Source organism: Anopheles ziemanni, chromosome 2, assembly GCF_943734765.1.
Source record: "Anopheles ziemanni chromosome 2, idAnoZiCoDA_A2_x.2, whole genome shotgun sequence".
NCBI classification, from domain to species: domain Eukaryota; kingdom Metazoa; phylum Arthropoda; class Insecta; order Diptera; family Culicidae; genus Anopheles; species Anopheles ziemanni.
The window spans coordinates 61,245,936-61,273,412 of NC_080705.1; the positions used below are offsets into that span (position 1 = coordinate 61,245,936).

Sequence of the window (27,477 nt, forward strand, 5' to 3'; positions counted from 1 at the left end):
ATTAATATTTGAGACCCTTTTAAGCAGCTTACATTAACGAAAATATGTTTTCAAATATCTATTAATGACTTTTCGATAAAAAATATTATTGAACCCCGCCTGCGCATCACCGGATGCGAACGGCCCACTCTCGTACCGGTCGTTGGTAGATGTTATTGCATCGAAGCGCTGTCGGAAACTTGGGGCAAAACATATGCATCGACAAAACCATGGTATGGAGTGATCAGGTGTAAGACTGGAACGTGACACAAGCTGGTCAAGGTTGATTTTATTTCATGTGGGATTGGTCAAACCGGCTTGTTTTACATCAGAGAGAGGTAAATATTGAACTCAATCAGATCCTTTAGGTAGCAAAAGTCGAAATGTGGGCAATATCTCAACAGCTTCCGCTAGCTAGGGCTGATTACATAATTTACTTACACCGGAACGAACACATGCACCTGGGAAGCGAACGCCACATCTCGATTAGCTTCCCATATGGGAATCTAAAATGTGTTAGTTTTCATTCGATTACCATTAGAATGATGGTTTAGCTGGAACTTTGCGGAAGAAATAACAAGAAACCCCCCCTCAACCCATTGGACTAGCCTACACAATCAATGTTGAAGAACCAAAAACTTATAATGTTTTCCCACCGAGCCAATGTGCAATCAGACGACAATCCACTTTGAATGTGATTTCTTGAGCCAATATTGATGGAAACTTTCTTTACAACAAAACCTGTGTCATCACAAATGCACCATTTATGACTTTTGTTTCACCCAAAAGGAGTGTATACCCGCCCATAGTCCTACCCACTTGCTCCACGTGTTGAGCTCAGCTCAAGTGGACGCTTTACCGCCTATGCACAATTCATCTGGAGATTGGTTTTCCCTTGGTGTGGAGGATTTTCCCCCATTTTGTGTGGTGGATTTGTGGAATATCGAGTGGTCGTAAAATATGCTGACTTGAAGCAGAAACATGATGAGCTCGGCTAATTTGCCGGTGGTAGAGGTGGGCCGCGTTAAGGACAATTATACATAACTGTCGTCTTGCGGAGGGGGCCCCCCCCACCTTTCGTTGTTGTCAAATCGGTGGTTTTCATGCCAACGCTTTCGTCTCGTGTTTGACAATCGATCGTCCTTCGCATCATGGCAGAAGGCCATCGGAGAACCTACATTAACTTCGGTCAAGATGTGCCACCCCGTGCCCTGAGGGTAAAACACCAGATCTTAAACAACACGACCTCACCATCATCGTTACGGCGTGCTAGGGCTGGCCAAATTTCTCCACAACACCGACAGGAAGATAGATCGAGATAATGGGCAAAGAGAGGTATGTCCCTTCTGTCGAGCACACTTTTCGATTCGCATCATGTGCGGCCGTTTATCCGATGAATTTTATTACCACTACTCTTGCGCTACCCTAGCGGAGGGTGGTTTTGGCATCTTGGAGTGGGCACTTGGTCCAAAACGAGAGTGTAGGCACATTCCTCCCCACCGAGCTGGAAGTTATTTTCCAGTTCCCAAGCGAGTAAGCTGCGCGGTAACCCAATTACAGCCTCTTGGCTCGTCTTAGTACTAACTGCTCCAGTATTAATACATCTCTTTTTTTTCATTTCCTCTGGGAATTTGGGCGAACGCCGGAATAAAACATTACCCAAGTCGAGTTGGCCTTCGTTGAGCCCAACATTCTTGTCATGTCCAACAGCAATTAGTACGTGCACAAAGGTCTGGCATTGTTGCGTGAAAAGATCTTCGTGTCCTTAAGATGTGTCTGTTAAGCGAAAGCAAACGAACGGTAGGTAGATTCATGCTTACATAACAGGATGCTACGCCTCTATGTACCTCAAACGCCTATGCAACTGTTTAACCGAAAACCCTCGGGCTATTCTCATAAAACAACGTTTCGTTGATGAATTTATCATCCGCGTTCCTTTCCTTGCCGCAAATAGCTTAATTTCCCGGAAAACGCACACACCAACGATCGATGGCGCGTGCCAAAGGGCTCATCATTCTTCGATTAGACAGCCCCACGTTCCCTGCCAGATGTGGTAGAAGGTACTTCCTAATCATGCCGCATCAGTGACACCAGGCCCACGTACTTCCTAGGGGGAAAGGTAGTTCGTAGAAACCAGCACGCTTACCGGATCCTAGGATGCGGTACATGAAAAATTAGTGTACGTCAATCTGGTCCTGATTATGATAGCGCTGGTAAAAAGTTTGCTCATTTAGTCACTCCTTTGCAGAATGGGAATTTTCCAACACCCAGCAGAAGCTTCAGGAGCTCGATGAAAACAGGGAAGGAAACTATCCGAAAAGGACGAAGCCGAAAGGTTAATGTGATTGAGATTGATGAACGCAAAGATGACAATCGGAAAGAGTTGTTTATCTCTTCAACGAACTATGGTTGGGCTAGGTTTTCATGACATTTACAGGCGGCGGCACAAAACGCTGAGTGTAAAATCACAGATTGGCAAAGCAAATGTGCCAACACTATCCCCGTTCCGAGTCGAACAAACACACAGTGACAAGGCTGTTTTATCATGGTAATATACTGTGTGTCACTTTTATTGCCGGTACCAGAGCTTTGCCCGCGTGGTTTCTCGAAGCGGCTCGAGAGAGGGCCTCTGCTGGCACCGATGGGTTTTAGCCATAATTGAGTTAGGGAAACTTTATCAACGTGCTAACAATGCGAGTGCGAACCTCCGCCACCGCTGCACATCCATCTAGGATCTATTATTCAACCGGAGGGTCGCCAACGGTGAGGAGGTCCTTGCGTGGTTGACGAGTGGAAGGAAATGGGCCGTGTCCCTCACCTTCTCCTAATCGCCCCGCACAATTGCGTGCGTGAAGGAAACCCGTAACGAATCGAAATGAAACTGTTACGAGAAGAGAAAGAGGCACACTTGGGGAAAGAAATGAGAGAGTGGTTGGAGGGGGTGGTGGGGGAGGGGGGGGGGGAGGGTTGAGTATATCGCAAGCATTCGATAATCGATTTGCGTCACGCAATTGGGATCGACAAGACATTATTGGTGGAATAATGGTTTGCGATTTTTTGTTTGCCCCAACTCATTTCCAACATCGCACATACACCCATATCTGCGCTACGGTTGGGAAAACTTCGCCCATTTCGTAACTCGGCGTTCGGGCACACAATGGGAAAAGTTTGACAGGCTGCACCCAATTTTCACCTCGTTTCAATCGGGGGTAGGGAGGGCGGTTTCAGCTGGGAGGTGTTCCGCTGTTTTCCACCAAACAACCTCTTCTACGTCGTCATTCAATTAGAGGAAGAAAAATTTCCCAAATGCTTCCTTTAACTTCCTCGCGCCGTCGGTGGTTTGCCACGGTTTTCCAATACGTTTTCCCTTCTATAGCCGGACGAATTAGGCGACTCCCGCCACGACAGGATCCATACCGGAAGTGTGTACGTGCGAACATTTCCCGCATCTGGCGCGAACAGTCAATCGATGTGTCCATTATCGGTGGAAAATTGCTTCCCGTTGGTTTTTCGATAATGGATTGGATTTTTCGGACCTTCTTTACGAGGCACCGAATGGTGGGCGAAGATGCGGCAGACATTGGAAGGAAAAGCTAGCGACAAACTTGACATCGCGCGGCGTCTCTTATGATAAAAATGAAGAGTGGAATGTTTTTGATATCAAAAGATAGGTGGAGAGTATTTTTTCGACCACTGGATTGCGGTTCCGTTTGCACTATTTAACTTTACCTTACTTTCGATTTTGTAAACATTACACAACTGAGTTTACTGGGAAAGTTGATAAAAACTGTAACACATTTAGAAGACGAAAGCTAACCCATCATAAGCAATGCTCGCCAAAATATTCAAAAAAGTATAAATGGTTGGTTTCTCGGATGAATGAAAGCCGTCCGTGTTCGGATGAATGAAAGTTGTGTAAATGGATGTAAACTAAACAAAATAAATTATGTTTCACAAAAAACCAACGATGCTAAAGTCGGCTAAAACTATTTTAATCTTTCCAAGGACACTCGGCTGTCAAACGGACCCTTCTTGACGCGACCATTTCGTCGTTTCGGCCTTGCTGCTGGTGGCATTCGCTAGCATAAAAGTTAAATTGGTTTTCCCGAACCACAGCACACCGGTGTTGGTACTATGCAAACGAAGAAGCTGTTCCCTTGAACTTGGATTGCTATTGCTGCCTAGAGGGTGGATGGAATTCACCGAAGGACAATGCAAGCACCAAGCTTCTGGTAAAGTCACTGCCATCGATTTCGACGGCACACCTGACGATTTTCTTTCGGAAGGTAAAGTTTTACAGTATCGATCTGAGTTGATATTAAATACATAAGTTAAAGCTACATTCCATGCCTCTTCGAAACAGTTTATTTTACACTGTTTTTAAAATTTCAACGTAAATTGGGTTTTTGCAACATGGTCTGGCAAAATGAGTCCAGTTAGTCGGGCCAACTATTTGAAGCCACCGAAAAAACAAAGAACTATTTGCAACTCCTACACAACCATGAATGCGTTGGGGTAAAGTTTGGGCGCAACGGTTTGGTGTAGGATGTAGTGCAATAAAACTGATTACTGCACTGTCCGACGGTTGAAGCCGTCATGTTTTGGCCTGAGGAACATCAACCAAGCTTCGGCTCAACGTAACTTTGGGGCGGTGAAAACTTTCCCATTTGTTGTGTTACATGCGAAATACTCTAACCGTTGCATATTCAGTTCATCAAAAATGGAAAAAGGGTCGTGTTTTCACCGGATTTTATCAACATTAAATCTACTTTATACGTTGTCAACCGACCGAAACGCTGGAAATGCTAGCGTAGTCACTTCTGATTACGAAACTGATTGTCCGAATTTAATTGTCCAAGGAAAATTTCGATAAGATAATGGTTGTTTACACAACGAGAGAGTTTTGTCTACTTATTAGAAAGTGAAAACTTCGATATAAAACCTGTTGTGCAAAAGCATGATGATAAAAAATTGTCAAAAATTGCCTTATGGGAAAATAAAGTTCAATCACTTGACAGAAGCGGTGGCAGAAATGGTACTGAGCAACTCATACGAAAATTATCTCCTACTCTCGTGACCTTATCGCTTTAATACTTTGTACGATTAGGAATGATAATTTCCCACTAATTGCCAACATCGTATAAATCCAAATTACACTTTAAAAATTTGGTAAATAATCGGTGATTCGAAGGACCTAAGCTTATCTAATCCGAACTTTGTCTTCACGAGAAACAAACATGGTAATTAGCAACAGTGTAAAGGGCAGTGGTGGCCGCGAGGCGCCCGGCCTTTGAACCTTTACCTGAAATGCCTAGGCCATCTAATCTGCGTTAATTCGACGTACCTCGGCTAAACCCTCTGTTGTAATGGTTGTAAATTTTCCTTGAATTGAAAGACGGTACCGTCGGGGTGGTGAAGGGTGGACATTACGAGAAACCAACGGGTCTGTTCTCTGAAGCTTGCGACTTTGCCGAAAGCTAACCTCCGTGGTTTAAGGGTGTGTATTAATTGTAATTGCATTTATCCGCATAGTGTTGAGATTAATTCTTCTTAGAACTAAGGCTTCTCGTTCCAACGCGAGGGCTATTTGAAAAGATGTTTGGCTCATTTAGGCTGGTGTCATTGCTTTACCGCACGATGTTTTGTCGGACGACAGGTCCGCCAATTTTCCTGTAATTTTTCAATTTCTAAGGCGATTAAATGAATTTTATTATTTTTCTTAGATGAAAGCCACAACTCCGAGTTTATAAAGTCCAACTTTGTTGACAGATAAAATCGGATGCGTCCATCCGATAAAATCAAATGATTTTGATTTTGTCGTGCGGAGAAATCGTGCGAACCTTGCAGCTGTCAAATCCCATACATTTTCGCCTGTCAAAAGATCGTGCGGTAAAGCACTGACACCAGCCTTACTAGCGCAAACAACATATTCACAGGAATTGAGGTTAAAAACATCTAATCACATAAAAAGTGTAAGTAGATTGAAAACATATCTAAATAGGTAGTCGTGCAATTGACTGTACAGCTTCTTTACCACAATATTCTAGTCACGGAAAAGTTTATACCAGTTCATTAACTCATCTTTTTACACGTGCTGCCATTTGTTGATGCTCTCCCCCTTTTTATGTGACTCTATCAATAGCAACATCATTTATTGATTTCCTTCGCTGCAATAACCCTCGCTGCGATCGCTTGATAAGGACGGGCGGACGCGTGTGTGCCGTTATCAACCCCCACCACCACCACCATCACTAAAGCGAACAGGAAACGGTAAGCGATAGCACTAAGAACCCAAGAAAGGAGCATCTCCGCGTATATGAATGAAATTGAAACGGTCAATGAATGAGTAGCGCTTCGTTGCTGCACGATTTACCTTCTGCCAGCCGCTACCTTCCGCCTCGAAGCCCCTCACAGACAGCAATTTCACCCTCGGGGGTTGTGTTAAGTACACGTGCGCAAACGATCAGCGCCTATACAAGCACGAACACCAGCGCGCCTTCGCTTGGCTTTGCTTTTGCGCGTATCAAATGGCGCGCAGCCGGAACGGAAGTGGATGATTCGCCCATCATTCGGTCGCGGGGTTTGAGGAGAGGGCGTAGGATCCCTGGAAGGGAAGGTATGAATGGAAGCTGCTTCAGCCAAGCCCCTACCACTCCCTCCCGAACCAGCTGTTTGAATTCGCTTGTCGTAAACAGACGGAAGGTCGTACGGACGAATGAACCTCACACACGGGATGGATGCCCAACACACGGGCAGATCCCGTGGGGCCACTTGACAACCTAAGGTAGGCATAACATCAAACGCCACTCTAAGTATCGCCTTCCTTCGTGCCCCCTCTCTCTTCATCTTCATTTTCTCTATGTTTGTCCATTTTTGGCCACAAGAAGGTCGGTGTAAAATTCAACCATGGCCAGGTAGGCGAACGAACTCGCAGCAACCAGCTGATTAGTGGACGTGAAAATAGAACTCACCCTCCTTCTCCTCCTCCCACAAATGCAGGAGTGGAAGTTCGTTCCCCAAAGCCCTAACTCAACGCCCCCCCATTCGTCGATCGTCATGAAGTCTGCAAAATTACAACCTCCGGTGTGCGTCATCTGTTGCCCGGTTCTTGTGTGTGTGCGTGTGTGGTTTGGGTTTTTTTCATAACCAGAAACATTTTTATTACCATCCACAACACGCGCGAATTCATGCGCGAACATTTGCGCTCGGATCTGATGCTTTTAAAAGCCATTTTGTTTTTTTTTGCTTCTCACAGAGTGCATAAAAACCGACAGGTGCATCAACCTAAAACGCCAAAAGATAGTCAACTAGTATACTAAAGCGCAGCCTTTAACAGGTTTGAAAAATCTTCAAAAATAAAAAAGTTATAGCGTCTTGAAAAGCGCGGTCAAAATGGCAGCTAAAAAGCAATATAAGGGTTCTCAGAACTGGTCGAACAGAAAAATCTGAAATTTGTGTTTCCATCTCAGCTTCAGCTTCGTCTTTAAATTTTAAGAAAGGCCTTTGTTTGCAAAAATATGCAGCCGTAGTTGAGATATTAAATTTGAAAATTGCGTTCGGACAAAAAAATTGCAAAATGACCGATATCTGGATTTGTGTGTTAAGACAAATTCAAATGAATTACGTCGCATGCATTATTTTGTGGCGCATTTATAATTAACCCACCAAGAGCATAAAAAAAGAGTCAACAATATTTTTGGCTGCCATGATGCGTTAAAATTACTATTTTGAGCTTTAGAAAGCGTCAGTTAACGTTAAAGTTGATAGTTAACGATAAGGGAGCGTAGAAATCGTTTAAATCCTTTAAAAAATTATATACGCTACGTGTTTTGTTCATTTTTGTTGTGTTTCAGAAACACATTTTGTTTTATTTATTTTTGAAACACTGTTTTTCGTCCAGTATATTAACCCTTTCACGGGAAGTATTTTTTCCATCTACAAAACTAGTTACTGTTTGTTAAACTATTATCAAAACGATTCTTTTGAAACGAAACATCAAAGAAAGGCGGCAAATGTCTTTCTTTACGAATAAACAAAAAAGAATTGTCAAAATTAATTCCTCCAAAACCAACACCAACAATATTTGGAAAGTTTATTAGACTTGATGAATTTATTATTGTTTTTACAGAAATGACAATTTATTAGGATTTTTAATATGCAATTTGTTTTGGAAAGCAAATAAAAGAAATTCCGATATTATAACTATACTCGTTTATTTACGTTTATGGTCCATAGGAAAAATATTTCCCATGGAATTATAAAAAAAAATCTACACAGACTGCTAGGTTTTTCTGGTGATATTCTATATTTTACACCCCAAATAGCCAAAATATTGTGTTGTATTGCCAATTTTAGTCCTAAATAGCTTATGGTCCTGAAAGGGTTTATTAAAATTTCTTCCAGTAGAAAATTTGAAATAAAAAAAAATAGTACACCGAAGCTCCCTTTAACCTATAAAAGTCTAACCTTAAAAGGTTAGACATTCAGGGAAGTAAATTTTAACATATGAGGTCGTTCCTAATTCCAGGCATATTTTATAACACGTTGTCTGTGATGAGGTCTTGGATTTTAAAATGAGTTTAAAATGAGTACAAATTGAATCATTGTCATGGTTTATGGAATGTCTTCCAAGGCTCCAATTATATGCGCCAAAGAAGCTGCCGAAAGTCGATTAGACTATCACTATACGAATAGCAAATAAGTAGATACACTTTGGAAGATTAATGGTTCACTAATATACCCGCCACTAACTCAAAGTGCCATAGTACACGAAATGGAGCGAGAAGAAAAGAAAAACTGCTGTCTAATCGAGCTAGTCCGCGGCAGGTGCGCAGTTTTGGCGCTACGCTGTTGTGTTTGTTAAACACCTTTAACTGCTAATAGACACTATTCATGCACACGCCGGTCCCCCCGAAGGGAGTTCCTTCCATCCTCCGATGCAATGAGAATGCGTGAAATGTTTTCACGCGTAGAGAATAGCCGCTGCGTGGAGCCGCTGGGAAAAGGGCGCAGGAGTCGAAGATTAATTAGCTTAAGCGCGCACGTCGTACTCGCGTGACCCCGGAGCGGACCGTTGGTTTTGAATGATTGCTGTTTACTCCATTGGGGCGGGTACCGAAGGGTGAGACCGAACGGGAAACGGTTCCCAACGGAGCGTTACACGGGGAGCCAACTGTTTTTTTGCAGGTTATTTTCTCACAATGAGCTTCACACATGATCGAAGCAGCCACTGGTTGTCGACGGCACGTGGACGAGTTGCTGGCGGCCTATGCTAAGCAGGTCTAGCAGGTTGTCGCCACACAAGTAAGGTATGCCGCTTTTTTATTTCCTTCAAACTTCCAACCGCCCCTGTTTCTCCTTGTGCGATAGTTTGGCGAGCCTAAGTAGGACATCGGTGCGTTGCAGTTTTTGGACCGATTTCCTATTTGGCCAAGTCGCGCAAAAACGGCTACGAATTCCCTTACCGTCCGGGGATAGACCTCGAGCTCTAAGGTGTGAGTAAGCGAAAATAATGGACGCACTGCGGTTTCGCATGCCGGATGTGTACGCGGTACGCCGGACCTTCTTTTAGCCTTCCCGTTAAAATTACATTACTAATTCGATGACTAACAAAATGATTTGTTCGAATCGTTATTGAATGAGAGCTAATTTAATTCTCAGGGTAAGAAATTGAAGTCCGCTTGTAAATGTATAATGTCGAAACGTGTTGATGAAACCCGTTGATTAGTTTAACTCTCCATAGTCCTCGTACTCAAGAAAGAATACCAAATGAAATTAATTATAAAAAGAACTCTTTTGAGGAAGCTATGTGTTCGCATGATATCGTCGTTAGTGTAAAAGAGCACTCTAGTACCGTTTGCAGACTGGAAGTAACTTGTACCCGTACGGTATCAAAATGAAATCCGCAATCAAATGAGCACAGAATTCACGTTCTTGGCCGTACGTGTTGATGGCGTTGGCTGATGTCAAGTAGCATCACCACAGCTGGCGGAAAGGTTGCCTTTTGTTAGGGCAACGACGCCCGCGCAGTGTCTATGCCATCAGCTCCATCTGGATTAGTACTCATGAAATGCTCATTCGTACCGGTACAAATTAGTGGCCTAACGAAAGGCCTGCGCTGCCAGGAGTTGGAGAACTACGGCGGCAAATGATTCGACAAGGATTCTCCAAGCTTGAAGAGCATCCTTACGACGACGCACCGGTAGGACGAACTTTTGTGCCGTAGATTAATAAAGGATTAACATCTGCCTACCAGCTTTGCTGAATCCAGCGGCGGCGGTTACAACATCTGAAGGGGGAATGATTCCCTGCCGAGGTGTTCTCGCCTCGCGAGCCTGAAAGAGGCTGGGGAAAATCGGATTTCAAATTCCATAACACAAAAGTACTAACGGGGGATGGATTCTGCGTAGGATGACGGCAGAATGGAACGGTACAGAGGATTGCTTGTTTCCAGCTTGTTGTTTCGGATAAAGCCGAGCCGAGCGAGTTAGGGAGTACTCAGTCGGGAACGATGAAGAAAACTGTGCTTCGAACTTTTCGGTAGACAAGACTACCCCAAGGCCGCAGCAACTGAACCCGACCGGATTTGAACTTCCTTCCGTAGGCGAACGAAAATGTAAGCCATTGGTAATGATTTTCAATTTAAAAACAAATCTTTAACACCCTCGCAGCGTCTTAGGCGTCTTCCCTCCGACAGAGCGTCAGGCGGGGCTTGGAGCGCAAGTCACGGAAAGCAACCCAACGACAGTACACTTAACTGTAAGAAGTAAAACAGCTTTAGCGCGACTAATCGGCGACTCACATTATTTCCAATCGGCTGAAAAGGCCAAACAGACCACCAAGGCGGCAGGGGAGACATACGGCGGAGATGGAGTCACACTCCAGCAAAATGAAGGGAAACCTTGGAAGTGTCGACAGGATGGGCCGATCCATGATGTGACGTAGCACGGCGTAATGCGATAGTGCGTGGGTGGATGGCGGTTATTAAAGTTGTAAGAGACAAACTCCGGGGAGACAAGATCTGGAATTTATCGATCGTAAAACTGTATCCCGTTGCTGATTGCAGAGAAGAATGGGGGGTTGGATGTTTACCAATTGTCATGCTAATGAATATGGCTGGCAGTTCGATAAATAAGAAGGATTAATTTGTTATTTAGACTTCAAAGATTATTAAAAAAAAGTAAGGCATCCAATGTAAATAAAGAGCCACATCGCTAGATAAGCAGAATTTGACAATCCTGCAACACATTCAAGGTTATATTGTTGTGCCATAGTTTTAGATTTTGCCATTGAAAAAAAAGGTCCAAAGGTGCCTTAAAACTCGTCCCAGGTTGACGAAGTGATTTTATAACAATTTAATTTTATCTTTACTTCTCATCATCTTATCATCTTAGCGTATCTTTTCAGCTTGAAAACAAACAAACAGTTTATTGTGACGCGATCTTGCGTTTGACAGGTTTTTAGTACACACTGGCGCCACCCGGTTTAAGCGATGGCGCCACCGTCACGGCATGATGGCTGCCAAGCTTCGCTCGAGATCTTACCGATGGTAAATGGTTTATTTTACCCTCGCTTTGCTCTGTATCTTCTCCAAGGAGCTACTTGGTTGGTCATATCCGTCATCGGTCGAAATATTTATATATATTCACAGACTCTCATTCATTCATGCCTTTGCGTTCATTCATACGCCAGCCCGCTGCCACAGCGTGTGACGCGCTCACACGATGAGACGAGAAGTTCAAGATTTAGGCCGTCAGCTCGGTCGGTTCTCTGTAGGCCTATCTCACTGTACCGTCTCTGAGTCAGAGTCCAATTAAGTGCGCCGGTTAATAATGTCCCTACATTCCTTCTTCTCGTACGCTCGTCCCTGGTTCTACGTGTTCTACGACCGACGACGGCGAGCGAGTATAGCAGCATTCAACTATTTATTCTAGCAACGCCTTCATCATATCCCTTCGGAGCTTGTCCCTTGCCTCCTTCCTCCATTATGTCGTGCCGCCGGCTGGGTTCGCCCGGTCGCAGACTGAATGAAGGTTTCGCTCCAAATTTATGATTTTCTCATTTTTATGGCATCCACTTCCGGTCCCGACGGCTCCACACCACGCCTGCTTACCTGCACCAATCCCCTTCGCCCCGCTCGTCCGGCAACTTGTTTCGTCATTCGATCGACCTATTTCTTCGGCCACCTCAGCTCAGATTCGTAGGCCCACACACTCGCGGGATGGATTTAGAACATTACCGACGACATTGCCGGTTTATTTTGGTTTAATCACTCTACGTACGTCCGCGCGAACCTGTCACCAGCCGGTGGGGCACGTGAACAGCGCCAATACGTATGTTGGATCGGACTAAAAAAATGATAGCGCCGTCTTGTCCACTCTGTTCAGCTTGTTTAAGTTGTACATTTGCAGGATATCATACCCTTGATGTAATGGAAACGATTAAGAATGGGCGATAAATGCGATACCGTAGACAGTAAAAGGTGTTGTCTCAAGTTTATCATACCTCAGATACAAGATACGAAACGGAAGGTTTAAGGCTAGATTTTATCTCCACTACTCTTTGGAAGACTTGTCCACAAGTCACGCACTGTTGCCACCTGTTACAATTTCGATGCCGTTATAAACTCAAGATACTGATCGACCGTCCAACAAACTTCGCACCGCATGCGGATTTCGAAACGGAATGAAATGGCAGTAAAATAAGTTGAATTTATTACGGTCAACCAAGCCAACCGAAGGGTAGCCCCCTAAGATGGGAGTCCCGAAAACCATAAATTCGTGAGAATGGTGTTGATGAAAGCTAGTTCTCTTATCAAGCGATCGCTTTCTCACCGTTTCCATTCTCGATCACTTTGGCCATAATCCAAGCGTTGGACCAATTTGTTTCTTTAATAAATATTGTTTCCTCCGCTTCATGCTTTTGATAATCATCTTTTTGACGCATACATTTATCAGAAGAGTTTTGGGTTTAAGCAATATACCAAGTGTGAGTATTTCTTTATTGAATCTGAGATTAATTCACTCACACGAGTAATGTTTTTCCACCATTTCGAACATTTTATAAAACGCCTTAAAACGCTCAACATATTATGTGGATACCTTTCGTTATCCACCCCCTTGTGGCTTTAACAACATTATTTCTTCATTATGTGCGATGCATCGCAATCTCGATAAAAAAAAGACACACACACACCTACATTCCCGTACGTCATTTAATTATTTCAGCAGCGGGTGGCTCATAGGTCATTCGCCCAGCCGTGCACAGAAGACCTTCTTTGCCTTCTCAACTTCCTTCAGCTGATTGTACTCCGTTTGTTACGCACACGACAGCGTTCCGTAAGACGTAAGTTGGCTGGCGGTTCGTGCGTATGAGCATAATGTTTGCGCAATTGTTTCGCCACAAGGGGGAGCTGAATTTGTTGTTTTTTTTGCTTTCAGATAACGTTTTCTATCCTTCTATCTATTATGGTTTCATCGTCGTGCATTGAAATTTGCTTTGTTTTACTTTTTCTATTATGTCGGCAGACAGAGAGGCTGTTTCGCGATTCACTGATGCGTATTATTAGCTCACGATAGCGAAAAGGGGAGAACATGCACGCAAGACATATTTTAGTAAATGAAATATGCCTGAAACAAAAAATTGTTTACAAGTTGGTTGATGTATGTGTGGCTTGAAGTTGTAAGAATATTATGATAAATATTCTGCCACGTCACTTAATTGTATGTAGAACATTTATAGATTATTATGTTTTCGTATCAAAAATTGTAACGTTAACTGAGCTTGTTTTTGATTTGACACTTGATACTAGTGAAACTCGAAATCCCATCGTAATCGATTCGGATTATTTCTTCTACTAAGAGCATTTTGAATCGAACCTTTACTATTATACCCATTAAAAAAGGAAGATCATAAAGAATCATATGCATGCCCTCTCGAGTAAAACATCCTCTTTCTTGTTTGCGCTGGCTTATGAGAGGACCGTTACGGGTTTAAGAAAACAGATTTTCTAACATAAGCATTCGAAACACAATCATGTAGCGAGTCGTCGAATGGGTGGAGAAGCATTACGCTAAGAGGACCGATACTATAGAAAATCGATTTCCGTGCACAGAACGCGATACAGCTAGGAAAATCCCTTAGGAAAACAGTGAGCAAAAAACCTGCAGAAGCTCGTATCGTATCGTGGAAGAACTTTCGTCTAGGATGGTTTGTTTCCATTGGAAGTGTTTGAGGGAACAAACGAAACAAAAAACAGGAGGAAAAAATCCCTGCCAATATTTTCCCGACACGGAAGGAAGCGCCAGCAACGCACGCACATGTTATCGCAGGAAAAAGTGAAATCCTTCCAATGACCTTTCGACTGCCCTTTGCTTTGGACGAGAACATCCGAAGCAGAAGCCAAACACATAGCACGCTTTAAAAGCGCCGTCTCCGTTGGGAAAAATAAGAAGAAGGGATGGTTAGAACCAACATTCTTTGAAAAAGCAAGTGAAATCCATTTATTTAACACTTGCAACACGATTATTGTTGTCAGTTTTTACCATCTCCTAATGGGAAGCCCGGGAAAGTGACACAACAGTTGGTGCAATGATATTGCTCGCGGTATTGGTCGCGCGTTACAACGTTCGGTTTATTTTATTTTTTTATTCCGACGCTCCGTTCTGCGAAACACAGCTTTTGGACCGAGGTACATGCGGGTCGGTCGGTTTATTAGATTAGACGCAACACCGGGGGTGCCGGCACTTGGGCGGCACTTTTCCTCGCTAGATGGCATTTTCTGGGGAAACTTTTCTTAAGCCCTTACGCCTGCCGACCCCACTTGCTTTGCTGGACACGGAACCTTGTCTAATCGCGGTCGGAATCGCAGGTTTTCGCCACGCGACGAGTACACACTTAAACCCGCGACCGCTTAAGTGGTATGAAGCATTAGAAGCGTCAAAAGAGCATTGACATATTCTTGGTAGGGTTGGCTGGGGTAATATCCACCCCTGAGACAAAACACACCTTGTCTAATTTCGTCAAACAAAAAACAAATAGTCACCCTCCAAGAGTGAAGTAAAATATGGTCACCCAGAGAGTTTGGTAGTTCTAAATCTACAAAAACGCGAAAAAAACAAAGCAAAAACATCACCTGTTCGGACATGATCTGATGTAATTTTGCTGATCACTCCGCTAATGAAGAGTGCAAAATTCATAGTTTCGATAAATGGGGTATATAGTTCTGTTGATTCAAATTAGAGGTTCAAACTGCATATAAAAATCTCGTAAAATATGCAGATTTATTCCTATTTCAATTAAAAATATTTCAACTATGAACGGGGCAAAATGCATCAGTTTATGAACAAACTAAAACGAATTCGCATCATTCAAAATAAAAATATTATTTCCTTGAATTAAAACTACTTTCGGTCAAATCACTGGAAGTTTTTGATCGTTTTAATTGAGCCAAATTTGGTTATTCAAGGAGCGTATTAGCTCTTCGTGTTGGTGTATTTCACAAAAACAAAGCTGCATTTTGCTTTAACCAAATACCGTTCTATATAAGCTTAAAGTTAAAAAAAAAAAAACTCATGACTTTTAGCAAAAAAGGCAAATATTCCCTAACAGGTTAACCCCTACAGACGAAGCCTGTTGGACACATGAAACGTATTCTGTTTCAACCTTTTGCGAATAGACCTCATATCTCGTATCACGTAGAACAAATTTTAACGAGAATGAGAAGAATGAAATACGAAGGATAAATTGTGAAAAGCATATGTTAGAGTTTGTGTTAATAAGTATGAATGTTTGTGTACTTTTAAAACTTCACGTCAAATGAATCATCGCTTCTCAAAGCTGCAAAACATGTTTAAGGTCTGTTTAAAGACTCATTTCTTGCGTATCCTATATTAATACAAGTAAACCAAATATATACTATAACCTTATATGTTTCAACTTTATCAACAATCTCCGCTTGTTTAGATCATTGGTCACTATTGTAAATAAATTGACGGCTTGTTGCAGTGCATATTTGCCGGTTAATTCTTTTACGACACATTGAACGCTATAGGTGTTCGTATATTAAGTTTTTCCACAAAAAACGATTCTGGATTCATGTAATGGTGAGAATTTCAAATCGATAACCGACGGTCACGGGGTTCTCTACCTCTTTCGTAAGGCTTTCTTAAGGCATTTCTTATTTTAATTTGCTCTTGAGAACATGTTTAAATTATTTCAAACAGAATGGAACAAATCTGGATTTCGGTCGCAATTATTAAAATTATGCTTATCTCTGCAATGCGCATTCATTTGTAACATTTCAAATAGATTACACGGGAATTTTCACTTTTTTAGAGAACCACGAATAGAGAAGAAGACCACGAAGTAGAGAATGTAATAAATTACAGCAATGCACAATCAATTTGCAGGAAAATGTAGCAAATTAGAGCAATAATTCCAGATGTTCCTACAAGCTAAACTACGTCTAGTATCGCACAACATATCGTCTGGATCATAAATTTCAACAACACAAAAAAGGAATGAAGATGACAAATAATAAGTAGGAAATACTCTACCAAGAACAACCTCCAGCCGAGCGGTATTAAAAAAGATTTGTCTTTTCCGCTTATGTCCTAGACTTCCAAATTACGCCATTTCCCCCCGTGCCGGTCCTTTAGCGATTTGTTCAAATCAATTTATGTATAATTTATGACATTCGCTTTTCACCACCCTTAAGGGTTTCGTGTGCACCTTACCTTTCCACTGTCACTTCGATTTGTCAAAGTGACAATATTATTCACAAAAACGCACGATAAGCAAACGGAGAGTGGAGAACGTGACAATGGTTGGGTGACAAAGAAAACGGACTACCGGGGGGTTTTTCCCCTTTCCAGCATCCTTACTGGGGTTTCCGTGAACGATACAAACACCACGGCAACATTTGTGTTACACTTATGATTGTTGAAGGTGTCGAGAGCAGCTCTCCCGGAAATCGCATATCTGGCTTCTTATTTCTCAACCTGGGGTCACGCGTTTGGCGTTGAAATTCCCACTCCGATGCTTTAAGGGAACATCATATCGACACCGTGCAATGCAAACTACAACAGGAGAGCACAATTTCCATTTTTCTCGTTTCTACACGGACGCAATACACATACGCGCAGAGTCAGCCATAAGCCCCGCGGAATGTGTTTGAATAAATCATAAGAGGAAAAATATGAAACACGAGCAAATAAATGTCCCTTTTATATATGTTCGCGGATTTACGCCACAGTCATATTTACATCTGCTTTCGCTTTGACAGGGGGGGCAGGCAGCAGACAGCAGAAGCAGAAACCTCGGTGGAAAATATGTCGGACAGCTCGGTGTGGTATGCGTTTGCAGGTCGAGCGTGGACGTGCGGTGTGTGTCCTTTCGCGCGGCCCGGCCAGAAATTTCCAATCGATTTTTCGCCACACACGGATGGGGGACGATTTTTCGCCACCGGAAATCACGCCTTCGGTCGCAAATATTGACAATCGACCAAATAACGTTATTCTGACCGAAGCAAGTGGAATCTTCACAAGCAAGAAGAAAGATGACAGGATAGTGAACGATGGTTCGATGGGAGAAGGATGGTTTTAAAAGCTTTTACGTTTTACTAAGTTTGATATTTGTCTTTGAACGGGTTTTTCACCCATGTTTAGAAATTTCATCACATCAAAATTTCAAAAAATAAATATTTTATTGTTCAAAAATACGTTAAAACTTGTTCTCATATCGTTGACTAAAAAACTACCACATTTTACAGAGATTGAATGAACTTTCCAAACCAGAGTCAAGCATTCTCAATTTGGCAGCTGAAATGACATACACGTTTCACTTTATGTTGAAACCCTTTTAGCTTTGGGTCACGCGGCAAATCAATGTGCGAACCAATCGATTGCGCCGCATTGTCGGAACGGGCGAGTTTTTCCGGTGGTTTGAGCGAGGGTATTTTTCCGTATCTGATTAATTCACCAACCGACCCAACCGTTATCGATCAACGTATATGCGAGTGAATGTTTCACATCAAATCTCCTTCGGGCAACGAGTAAAACAAGGAACGAGCAGTTCAAACAAGGAGTGGAGCAGTGTATATGGCTCGCTGAAATTGAAATCGTTGCGGAAAACCGATTGCGGACGTGCGAAACTACCATCGGATGACCTTTGAGTGGATGCGAAGTTGGGGTTTCCATCAATGGCTTTGACGCATTTTGAAATTGCATCCTACACTCATATGAAAGTTAAGCTGGAAGGAACTTAGTTTTCCTTCTTCTCAATATGGGAAAATCGATGCCTTGCAAACAAAACATAATTTACAATCAGTGGGTTTTCTTGCTTGTTTGGTGGAAACTTACGTACATTGAATTTTCAGCTGATGGAATTTCCACAAGAACTCACTGGAGGTTTGTTTCCTGTTTGTTTATGGTAATTACATCGAGCGTTGGGACTGAAGTCCAGGAACACCCTCCTAGGGTTGCAATAGCAAAGGTTTTCCCTCCTGCCCGACCCGAAACAAAAACACCATTAAAGTTCGGGGATAACCATCGGTCGGGCACAAAAAAAGTTCGACCAGTGACATCGGGTTGGTTTTAGGGGCGCAAAACTTACGGCAAATAAATTGCACAGAAAATCCCCTGCAATGGTCAGAAAGGATGATTTTTTCCACCACGTCACTTAAACTCCCTTCTTTTTCATCGCGGAGGGAAACGAGGGGGAATGAAACTCGCTTACGGCGGAAAATCCTTCAATCGTTGCGGAAGCTTATTGAGTTAAATTCTTAAACCATTTCGGTGCGCCAAGATTTGGGACGGACACAATCCATTCACAGTGCCCGGTGTGGCTCGGGTTTGGTCGGAAAAATCGAAAAGAATGATGGTAATCAAATTTCGATTTCATATTTTCCCTTCTCCTGCTTTGTGTTCCCCGGTTAATGTTTATAGTGAGACCCTCCGTGGAGGCTGTGGAAACGGAGCATCTGGAGCAGCTCCGCTGTGTTTATATGTATTTTCGTCGAAGAGAAAACAAGTATGAACGCTAACCAAGGGCTAAGGGAATCCGATGTTGGGCGACGAACGAACGGTGGAGGAAAAGGAAAAACCGTCGTATCGCAGGCCCCCATCGTTCCCTAAAACCATAAGCCCCTTCCATCATTTCGATGGGGCCTTAGAAAATGGTCAGAAATAAAACTATACGGGAAGGGAGAGGCCCCGTGTCGTCTTCATCTTCTCAGTGTTTGGAGCAAGCCAGCAGAAGCGAATGAAAATTAAATTAATTCTAAACTTTACCGATCGCCGGCGGCACCACGGGCAGTCTCGGATGCGACGTGAATCGAACGTAATCGATGATGCTTTTTCGGTGGCGTGAAGCGGCCAACGAAGAGCGGCATAGCAAAGCAACGACTAGAAACATAAATTGAACAAAGAAGATGCTTCTGGCTCCTATTCGCCCTTCGTGCAGATGCATGATGCTGGACGGAGAAATGCTAATACCAGTAATTGCGGTGCACGGAAAATTCAATGCAGGAAACAATTCGGAACATTCCCAAACCGACGAAAATGAAACGTAGCCTGTGGTCCCTCCGGTCGCCGCACTTTCAAGCCCGGTAATTTATTTCAACTAGGATGCTTTTTTTTTGGGGGGAAAAATCAGCGCGTGAGAATTGTGTGAAATATAAACGATACCGGTACGTTTTTTTTTTCCTTTTTTAGCTGATCATTTGAAAGATTTATTCGAAACGTCACTCAAAATAATGCCATAATCCCGGGGTATTTTTATTTTTGTTGTTGCCGTGCTTTGGCGGGAGCCCGACACATGAAATTCGGGGTTTTATCCATCCAGATTTTTCCTTTCCATGCCAAACTCCAACCTCCACCCCGACCACCGCCTCCCTCCGTAAACGTCACGGGATGCGTCACTGTTCATTAATCATTATTGTGGTGTTTTATTTTCGCATTTGCACCGATGCTGTCCGTTTCCGGATGTGGAGGAAAAAGGTGGAGGAGATCGAATTGGGAGAGTAAAATACAACTGCGAAGACGCGGCCACCCTTTGCCAGGACCGGCCGGGGAGGAAGGGGCACGGAAAATCGATGATTAATTTTATCAATTGTGAAACTTTCGGAGGAAAGTGACACAAACACAACGCGGCAGTTCATGGGTCGTGATTGATTAAATTATAAATTGTTGCGGGTACAACAACAGTAACCAATCATATTACAATGCTTCTGGAAAGTTTGCAATAACTATATTGACATCGAGTTTTATGGCAACGGTGGTGGGCCGAAACTCCACAATGGGCTACTTCAGCACAATTAAATTGATATCTAGCACAACAAAGGGCACATTTAATGTGTCATGATTTTCAATGAAGCTAGAAAATGTTGATAAAACCCATTTTCACCTGAATGAGTAGTAGTCAAATTGATGTTGCTTAGCTAAACCAACTTTTTAGTTATCCCGCTTCAAGCGAATTGAGTAGGAAAAATTGCAATGATAAAAAGACATACTTCAAAGCGATTTATTGCTGTTTATTTAGATTTGGTTTATATTTTCTAAATGAAATACAACAATTAATATTCTGTGTTAAAAATACATTATTTTAAAAGCAACATGTAGAAATTCTTATAAAATTTGACGTCCTTTTCTAAGGGGAAAAGGGGAATATAGAAAACGTATGCTTCAGTGGTGATAGGCAAAGGGAAAAGAATACAACGTCAGGATGCTCCGTTGTGGAAACATGTCTGCAGTGCATCTATACGACCCTCAGCTCGGAAGCAGAATTTGTAATTAATTTGCCAGAGTTTTCAATTTTAAAAACTAAAAACTGTATGCCTCAAAAACCACCGAAACGGAACGAAGGAGCCGTCCTCGTTGACGATGACGAATGTGGACAGCCCAAGGTGCAACACGCCACACCTCGCCATGGCTCCCACAGTTTGCATGCACATCCGGGGCGCAGAACATGCAGAAAGCAAGTGTCCGAATTGTACAGACAGACGGGAAATTTACACACACGCAGACACACTAAAAATGAAAAAATCGTGACGAAAAAAGGGAGGAAAAAAAATATTCCACGATGGTGGGGCCCTTTGTCATTTCTCTCCCATGGCGGATATATTCACTGATTCGTTCGTGGGCCAGTTTTTATTTTTGCACCCTCCCCCGTTTTTTTTCGGCCGCTTCCGTTTTGCGAACCAAGTGCAATTCCCTGTTGAGTTGAAAGTTTGCAAATTGGTCAATGCCCTCCTCTTCGCTCGCTCTCGCTTGTCAAACATTCTGGGTGAGAAACGTAAAAAAAAAAAAAAACATGACGCTGCCGATGATCTCGAGAGAAGCGGTTCGGGATGCGGGTCATGTTTTTGCCCGCTAAAAATGGAATGGATTTTTATAGCGAAAGGCAAAAACGGAAAAGGTACATCTACGCGCCAGAAAACGGTTACGTCGGATCTATTTTCCTTGAGCCAACAACGGTCAACCTACAGACACACATACACATGCCACGTGTTTTAGTCACCGCACCCGGTGCATTTGGCGCACGCGAACTTTTCTCGCGAGGGGGCGAAGCGACCAGTCATCATTTTGCATAAGTGTTTCAGTTTCGTTCTTTGCTACCCCTCCAGTGTCCAACGCCCGAGTGGCCCTTCCGTTGCCGGAAAGGAGGATCGGCAGCTGGCCTATCTTTCACCGAAGATCTCTCGTACGCGTTCGCACATGGCCAAGGCAACACCTTAAAGGTGGCATACGAAAACCGCCCTCCGATCTTGCGAGCGCATTAAAAACACGTTCGTGGCAACGTCACGGCCCAGTGCATCGAAGTTAGTGGAGGGGTGGTGAAAATATTGTGTCCATATGTGGATATTGTGCGGTTTTTACGAATCTACGATCAATCGAACAGAGAAGTTGCTTCGGCCCTCGGCGAAACCGCGATGGACGCGACCGAGCAGGTGAAGGAAATAAGAACAGTTAATGCAAAAAAAATCGCCTACAGACGGCCGCAACTGACGCTGCAAGTCATGAAGGGAGATACATAAAAGCGATAAAATTTAGGGAACCATACGCGTTGTTCCGAAGACATATTGCGATACACAACCAAATGCAGTTTGAGCCTTTTCAATCCTTTTTCTCCCTATTTTGGGGATCCATCTACATTACATTTTCGCATATCATTGAACATATCTTTCCAACATACTACAACAAGTTTGGCCCTAAATTACAAATTGTTGCTTGATGTTGATACAATATTTGACATAGTACATGTATTTTTCCCTTTATCTACTAGCAAAGGCATTTCATAATTTTTAAATTGATTGAAAATGCAAGAGTGAAGAGTTTAGCCTTTGGGCGATTGTTACACTTATCTGAAAAAATAAAAACTAAATCATAAGACAGCTTAGCATTAGATAACAAAGAGTATACTTTAACAATACTTTTTAATGTCAAAATTGTACATAGAAGAGGTGCAACCGTTGGCACCTAACTATGCCTCTAACCCACCCATGAAACCGCGAATCAACTATTTTATTCTTACGCATCTGTGTTTGTCTCTAACTCGAGCTTGCTTTTGTCTCGTGTTCATCTGGTTTTGTCTCCTAATTTTTTTCATATCTAAAAATTTGGTCATTTACGATGAATGAGAATATGAAGATTAGCGAAGAAATCGTTTTGAAAAAAAAGGAAATTAAACAAAATTATGAACAAAAATTAAATATTTGACAAAATGTTTACACGGTAGTGATTATATACAAACAAAACGAGCGACGTTTAGCAGCTATGCCAATAAGCTTATATCCTCTAGTTTACCGTTTCTGTGCAAATTTCGAAATGCGCAAACAAAAATGTACTCGAAAAATTGGTAAAATAATCCCTGGATAAAGATACAAGTGCCAATCATAATAAACAGTGTCGGACTTTTCCATCTCACCTGCGTCTTCAACATAAACAAAAATTGAAAATATTGAATGAACTTCAATTGATTGCTATTTTGCTTTGGTGCGTCTCACGCGCGCTCCGGGGCAACTCCATCGAATGATCTTCGAAAAAGAAACACTCAGCTGGACGAGTGTTGATCTCGGGAGTGCAGCGCCGACTACACCATCCAAACGGCAACCGCATGGCTCCAAGCAGCGCATCATGCTAATGCCGATGACGACATACCATGATGGATGCGTAATTAATTGGAAAAGGGTAAGCTTGCCGACCGTTTGTGCTCTCGGGCGCCTTCTTTGCGCCATCGCCATCGCCAACGGATCGGAGCGGGGCCGAATTGTTTCCACACCAAAAACGATCGGTAAGATGCACAGCCGTAGGTGTGAATAGCGTCTCGCCGAGCAACGTCTACGGTGGAGAGGTTGGCTTAGGTCAAACGTAGTGGAACCGGGGGAACAGTAAAGTAAAACACACACACTTCGGTCTCCCGCTCTGGTTCCATTATTTCACTCGACACTTAAACGATCATGCATAGGCGAACTTATGGTAAATTCACAGAAAAACCCTTTCTTGAGCTCTGGTGTGGAATTTAGTTGTGCTTTTTAACCGCTTAATCTTTCTGTTAGTTATTGAGATGCACATTAGTCATTCGAAAGCAACTTGAACGGCGATCTTCACCGAAGCTGTCGGAGGTGTGGCATTACTAATCGATTTACCACTTGTTAACCTTTTGCCAGCAACTGACTTTTAATTTGTTTTTCACCCCTTTATTCTGTCAAACGGTTAACTGTATATGTATGCATATTAACCTATGAACCATAAAGGTGGAATGAATGAAGCGTTTAGGCACCATCAAGAGAATGGGTAAAATCAGTTTCAATGTAATATATCTATGTCTCGGTTGGATTGCATGTTTTGGATGATTATTTACTATTACTTTTCCTTCTGAATCTATGCTATGCTTACTTATCCATTTAAAGGTTAACCAAGAAATAGTTCCTGAGCTTTTTCATTAATCATTTCATTGACAGCATTCATAGGCAGATGCAGATTACCTAAAATGAGGATTTTAAGCTGATGGATTGCCCATTTTTATTAAAACTGACAGAATCTTTTGGCGTTGATGTGAAATGTCTCACAAAAGTATAAAAAAACAACATTCGTGCTTATTATTACAGATGAAATGGTGGGCACCGGTTCCAGGAATCATATTTTCAAGAATAAAAATTCAAGAAAATGCGAATAAATTCTATTCTTTTTTTAGTGATCCAGTACGTGGAAACACCCATGCGTATTATTTCTGTGGAAACTTTCCAAATTATAGAATGAATTTTAATAAATCAATGTAACTGGCCAGAGTATTTTGATATTAATATTTTTTGAAAACATCACATTAATCACGCACCAACAGAGGGTGTTTGTTTTTATATCCATTTCGTAGGCGTTAATGATATAACGGCTTGGTTGTATAATCACAAGTGACTCATTTTATCTGAATTTCGTTTTTTTGTATGCATGGCATTTCAAAACTATCAATAGTTAATTAGAATTTGCCATGAGTAATGTTGTTTATAGGACGTATCAAAACTGTTCTAATCAAAACACGAAAAACATTCAACAAACCAATGAGCAATTCAAAATTATCTACATACTATCAGCCTGTTTACGCTCTTATATCTTAAAATACACTTGGTTTAGTTGTGGCGAGTATTGTTAGCAATAATCAGAAGTATTAGTCACGACTGTGACCATTTTTAACACTTCTTGAATAAAGTTCAATGTTGTCCTGTATCAAAAGTGCAGTTGGGTCGTAGCAAATAAATCTTTGTTTTGGTTAGTTCAAGTACAATTTTATGTTTAAAACATTTGTTCCAATCCCACCCATCGAGCTCTCGACCTACCTGTTGCCGAAGCGTGTCTTCCAGAATTCGGCCGCATCCGCCTTGGTGATGCGAAACTGGTCACCCGCGAACAGCCCGTTCGGAAAGATGGCCTTCAGCTCGGACAGCATGTGCGAGAACACCAGGCTGAGCTTGGTGAGGTTGCGCCGGTAGTGCGAATTCTCGTCGAACATCTTCTCCTTGCCCTCCTTGAACAGCTTGATCGCCTGCTTGCACTTCCGCATCAGGTTGTTGATGAAGATGTTGTAGTGCTCGTTCGAGTGCAGCAGGTGCATCTGGTCCTCGTACTTGGAGTATATCAGGTGCAGCCGCTGGTAGGTGTCGGGCAGGATGTCCAGTATGAACGGCGGGCTGTTCTTGAGGTTCATCTTCGACTGCTGACACAGTTTGACCACCTTGTCCATCAGCTTCCACGTCTTCTCGAGCGTCTTCTTGTCGGTGAGGAACTTTTGCTGCGCGCACGCGTCGCTGATCTTGCCCTGGATCTTCGAGAAGAACGAAATGTTCGTGCGCGACTGCGGCCGCACTCTGTTGGTCGCCGCCATCTTGCTGCTAGTGGCCGGACGGACGCAGCAGCAACCGGCGCACAGGCGACAGCAACTCCACCACAGCCCCGACAGCTCGAACGGCTGCTCTTTAGTTACCCGGCCAGTAGTAGTTGCCCCGAGCGCGCTAGGTCGGTCCGGAGAAAGGCCGGTGTAGCCTTTCCAGCTCGCACAACCGGTATAGGTCCTTCTTGATGGTTTCTTTTTTGCCGACGATCTCGATGTCGGAAGGATTTTATTCACCCCGCTCGAAAACCGGGCCCAGGTTTGTCGTCGGAGGTCACTATGGTAACCGGGAAGGAGAGTGTGTGTGCAACTTTTCTCTCCCGCTTTCCACCTTTTTGTGGAACGGTTGACCCGATTTTCAAGACGCTTTAAGTTTCTTGCGTCGGTTCTCCGCTGACAAAGGCGCGAGGGAAAACTGAAACCAAAGAACTCAGCCTCTGCTGACGAAGCTCACTTGGGTGACACTGCCGGGAAAACGGGCGAGCAGCAGTAAAACTCCGACTAGCCCGGGACACTTACAATGGACACAGGCACCTGAACCAAAACGCAAGGTTTGCGCTTTTTGTTTTGCTATGATACCCTACACTCGCGATTTTCTTATCGTGTGGGGGATATGTTTTAAAACAATTTTCCTCCCGCACTGCTCTACGGAGCACCCCGTTTCGTCACACGACACTTTGGCACACACACACACACAACACACAAGCACGCACAATCTTTCTTCCAGTGCGGCTCGCTTTTCGCAGTCGGCACTGACCTGCCCCCGTTTTGGCTGCACAACCACACACACTGGGGACACACTCCAAGAGCCCTTGCCCTTTACCGAAAGACACACAGGTTTAGGGAAGAAAAGGCAGCACGATTCCCCGCAGCTCAGCACACACGAGCGAGCACAAGAGCACCCAGTACTCTTCCGCCTCCTCACTGGCAGCTTTCTTTGATCTTCCCCCCCCCCGTTTGAGGGCGCAGTAGGCTTGCACGGGCCTTCTTTTCTTCCGTTTGCTCTTCCTGCTTTCTTTCCTTCGGTGTGTTGGGCCCGTGGCGCGGGAATGCTCTGCGCTGCGGAGTCTTTCGCGTTGCCCTTTCCCGAACACACAAGATGGCAAGAGCAAGCTCGCTTCACTTTGCCTCTTCTTTCACTCTTGGGCTTGGTTTCCCCCGTTCGCCGGTACTTTCTTTTCACTTCCTTTCGGCGGCCCCGGGAATCAACCACCTCCCGTGCTTTTCCTCCCCGCGAAGATGTTTCACTCTCGAACTTGTTTTTCCCTCACCACCACCTTCTCCTGCCTCGGCTGTGCTCGATTGCTTCAGCGCCGGACACGTCTCCAGCTTTCCTGCTGCTGGCTGCTGGCGGTGTCTACTGCGATTCTCACGAACACCAATGTTTGCCTACCTAGTGCCGTTTTTCCTTGCGACAAATTTCCTGCACTTTTCCGCGAGTGTTATGGCACGGCATCATCAAAATCGATGGGTTTATTGGCGCTGAAATGAGGGAAACGGGAGTGATCATTTTGTTTGAAATAAGTTACTGCAGTTTACGGAAGCTGCCGGGATGTCATTTTACTAAGAGGGTTTTGTAAATAAATAAAATATTGTTCATCTAGACCTATCGAAAGCTATTTAGTATCTCAGGCAATCTATGTTATGGCATCTGCAAACGAATTAAATTTACGAATATTTTCAATAAATATGATCGAGATAACATAATACATTTGTTTATTCTTTGAGGGCATAGCATCCTAGCTTGAATGCTTTCATTCAACAAAATCCATTAATATATCTTGTTTGAAAAATGTATGTAAACAAAATGTATGTTTCTTCTAAGGAACGCGAGTTGGCAGAATCTCTATTCACGAAAAGGTAATACAAATTAAGTGGGAGGATAACTTTAATTGTCATTTGTAACTTTCACACAAGAATCAAATACATGGACTTTGAAATGCAGGCAGGAATATTGTGAAACAAAATAACAGGTTTCTGGTGTTCAAATATTGTTAAACAGTTTTTGGATCATGAATGTTTCTCTTGTTTTTTAGACTCTCGCGTACTCAACGCCATTTATGTACATCAGCGTACGCTCTGTTGTGTTCGTGAAAACGGTCACAGTGCGCTTGCTGG

General features: G+C 43.1%; 1 protein-coding gene across 1 annotated transcript in view; it reads right to left on the reverse strand.

Moving 5' to 3' along the window:
* LOC131287533 (serine-rich adhesin for platelets) overlaps positions 1-25,793 on the reverse strand; it is a 72,320-nt gene extending 46,527 nt beyond the window's left edge. The window contains exon 1 of the mRNA XM_058316629.1: positions 24,809-25,793. Within this exon, the coding sequence (XP_058172612.1) occupies positions 24,809-25,353 (545 nt within the window). The 5' untranslated portion in view covers positions 25,354-25,793. The remainder of the gene's footprint in view (positions 1-24,808) is intronic.
* Positions 25,794-27,477: the final 1,684 nt, after the last annotated feature.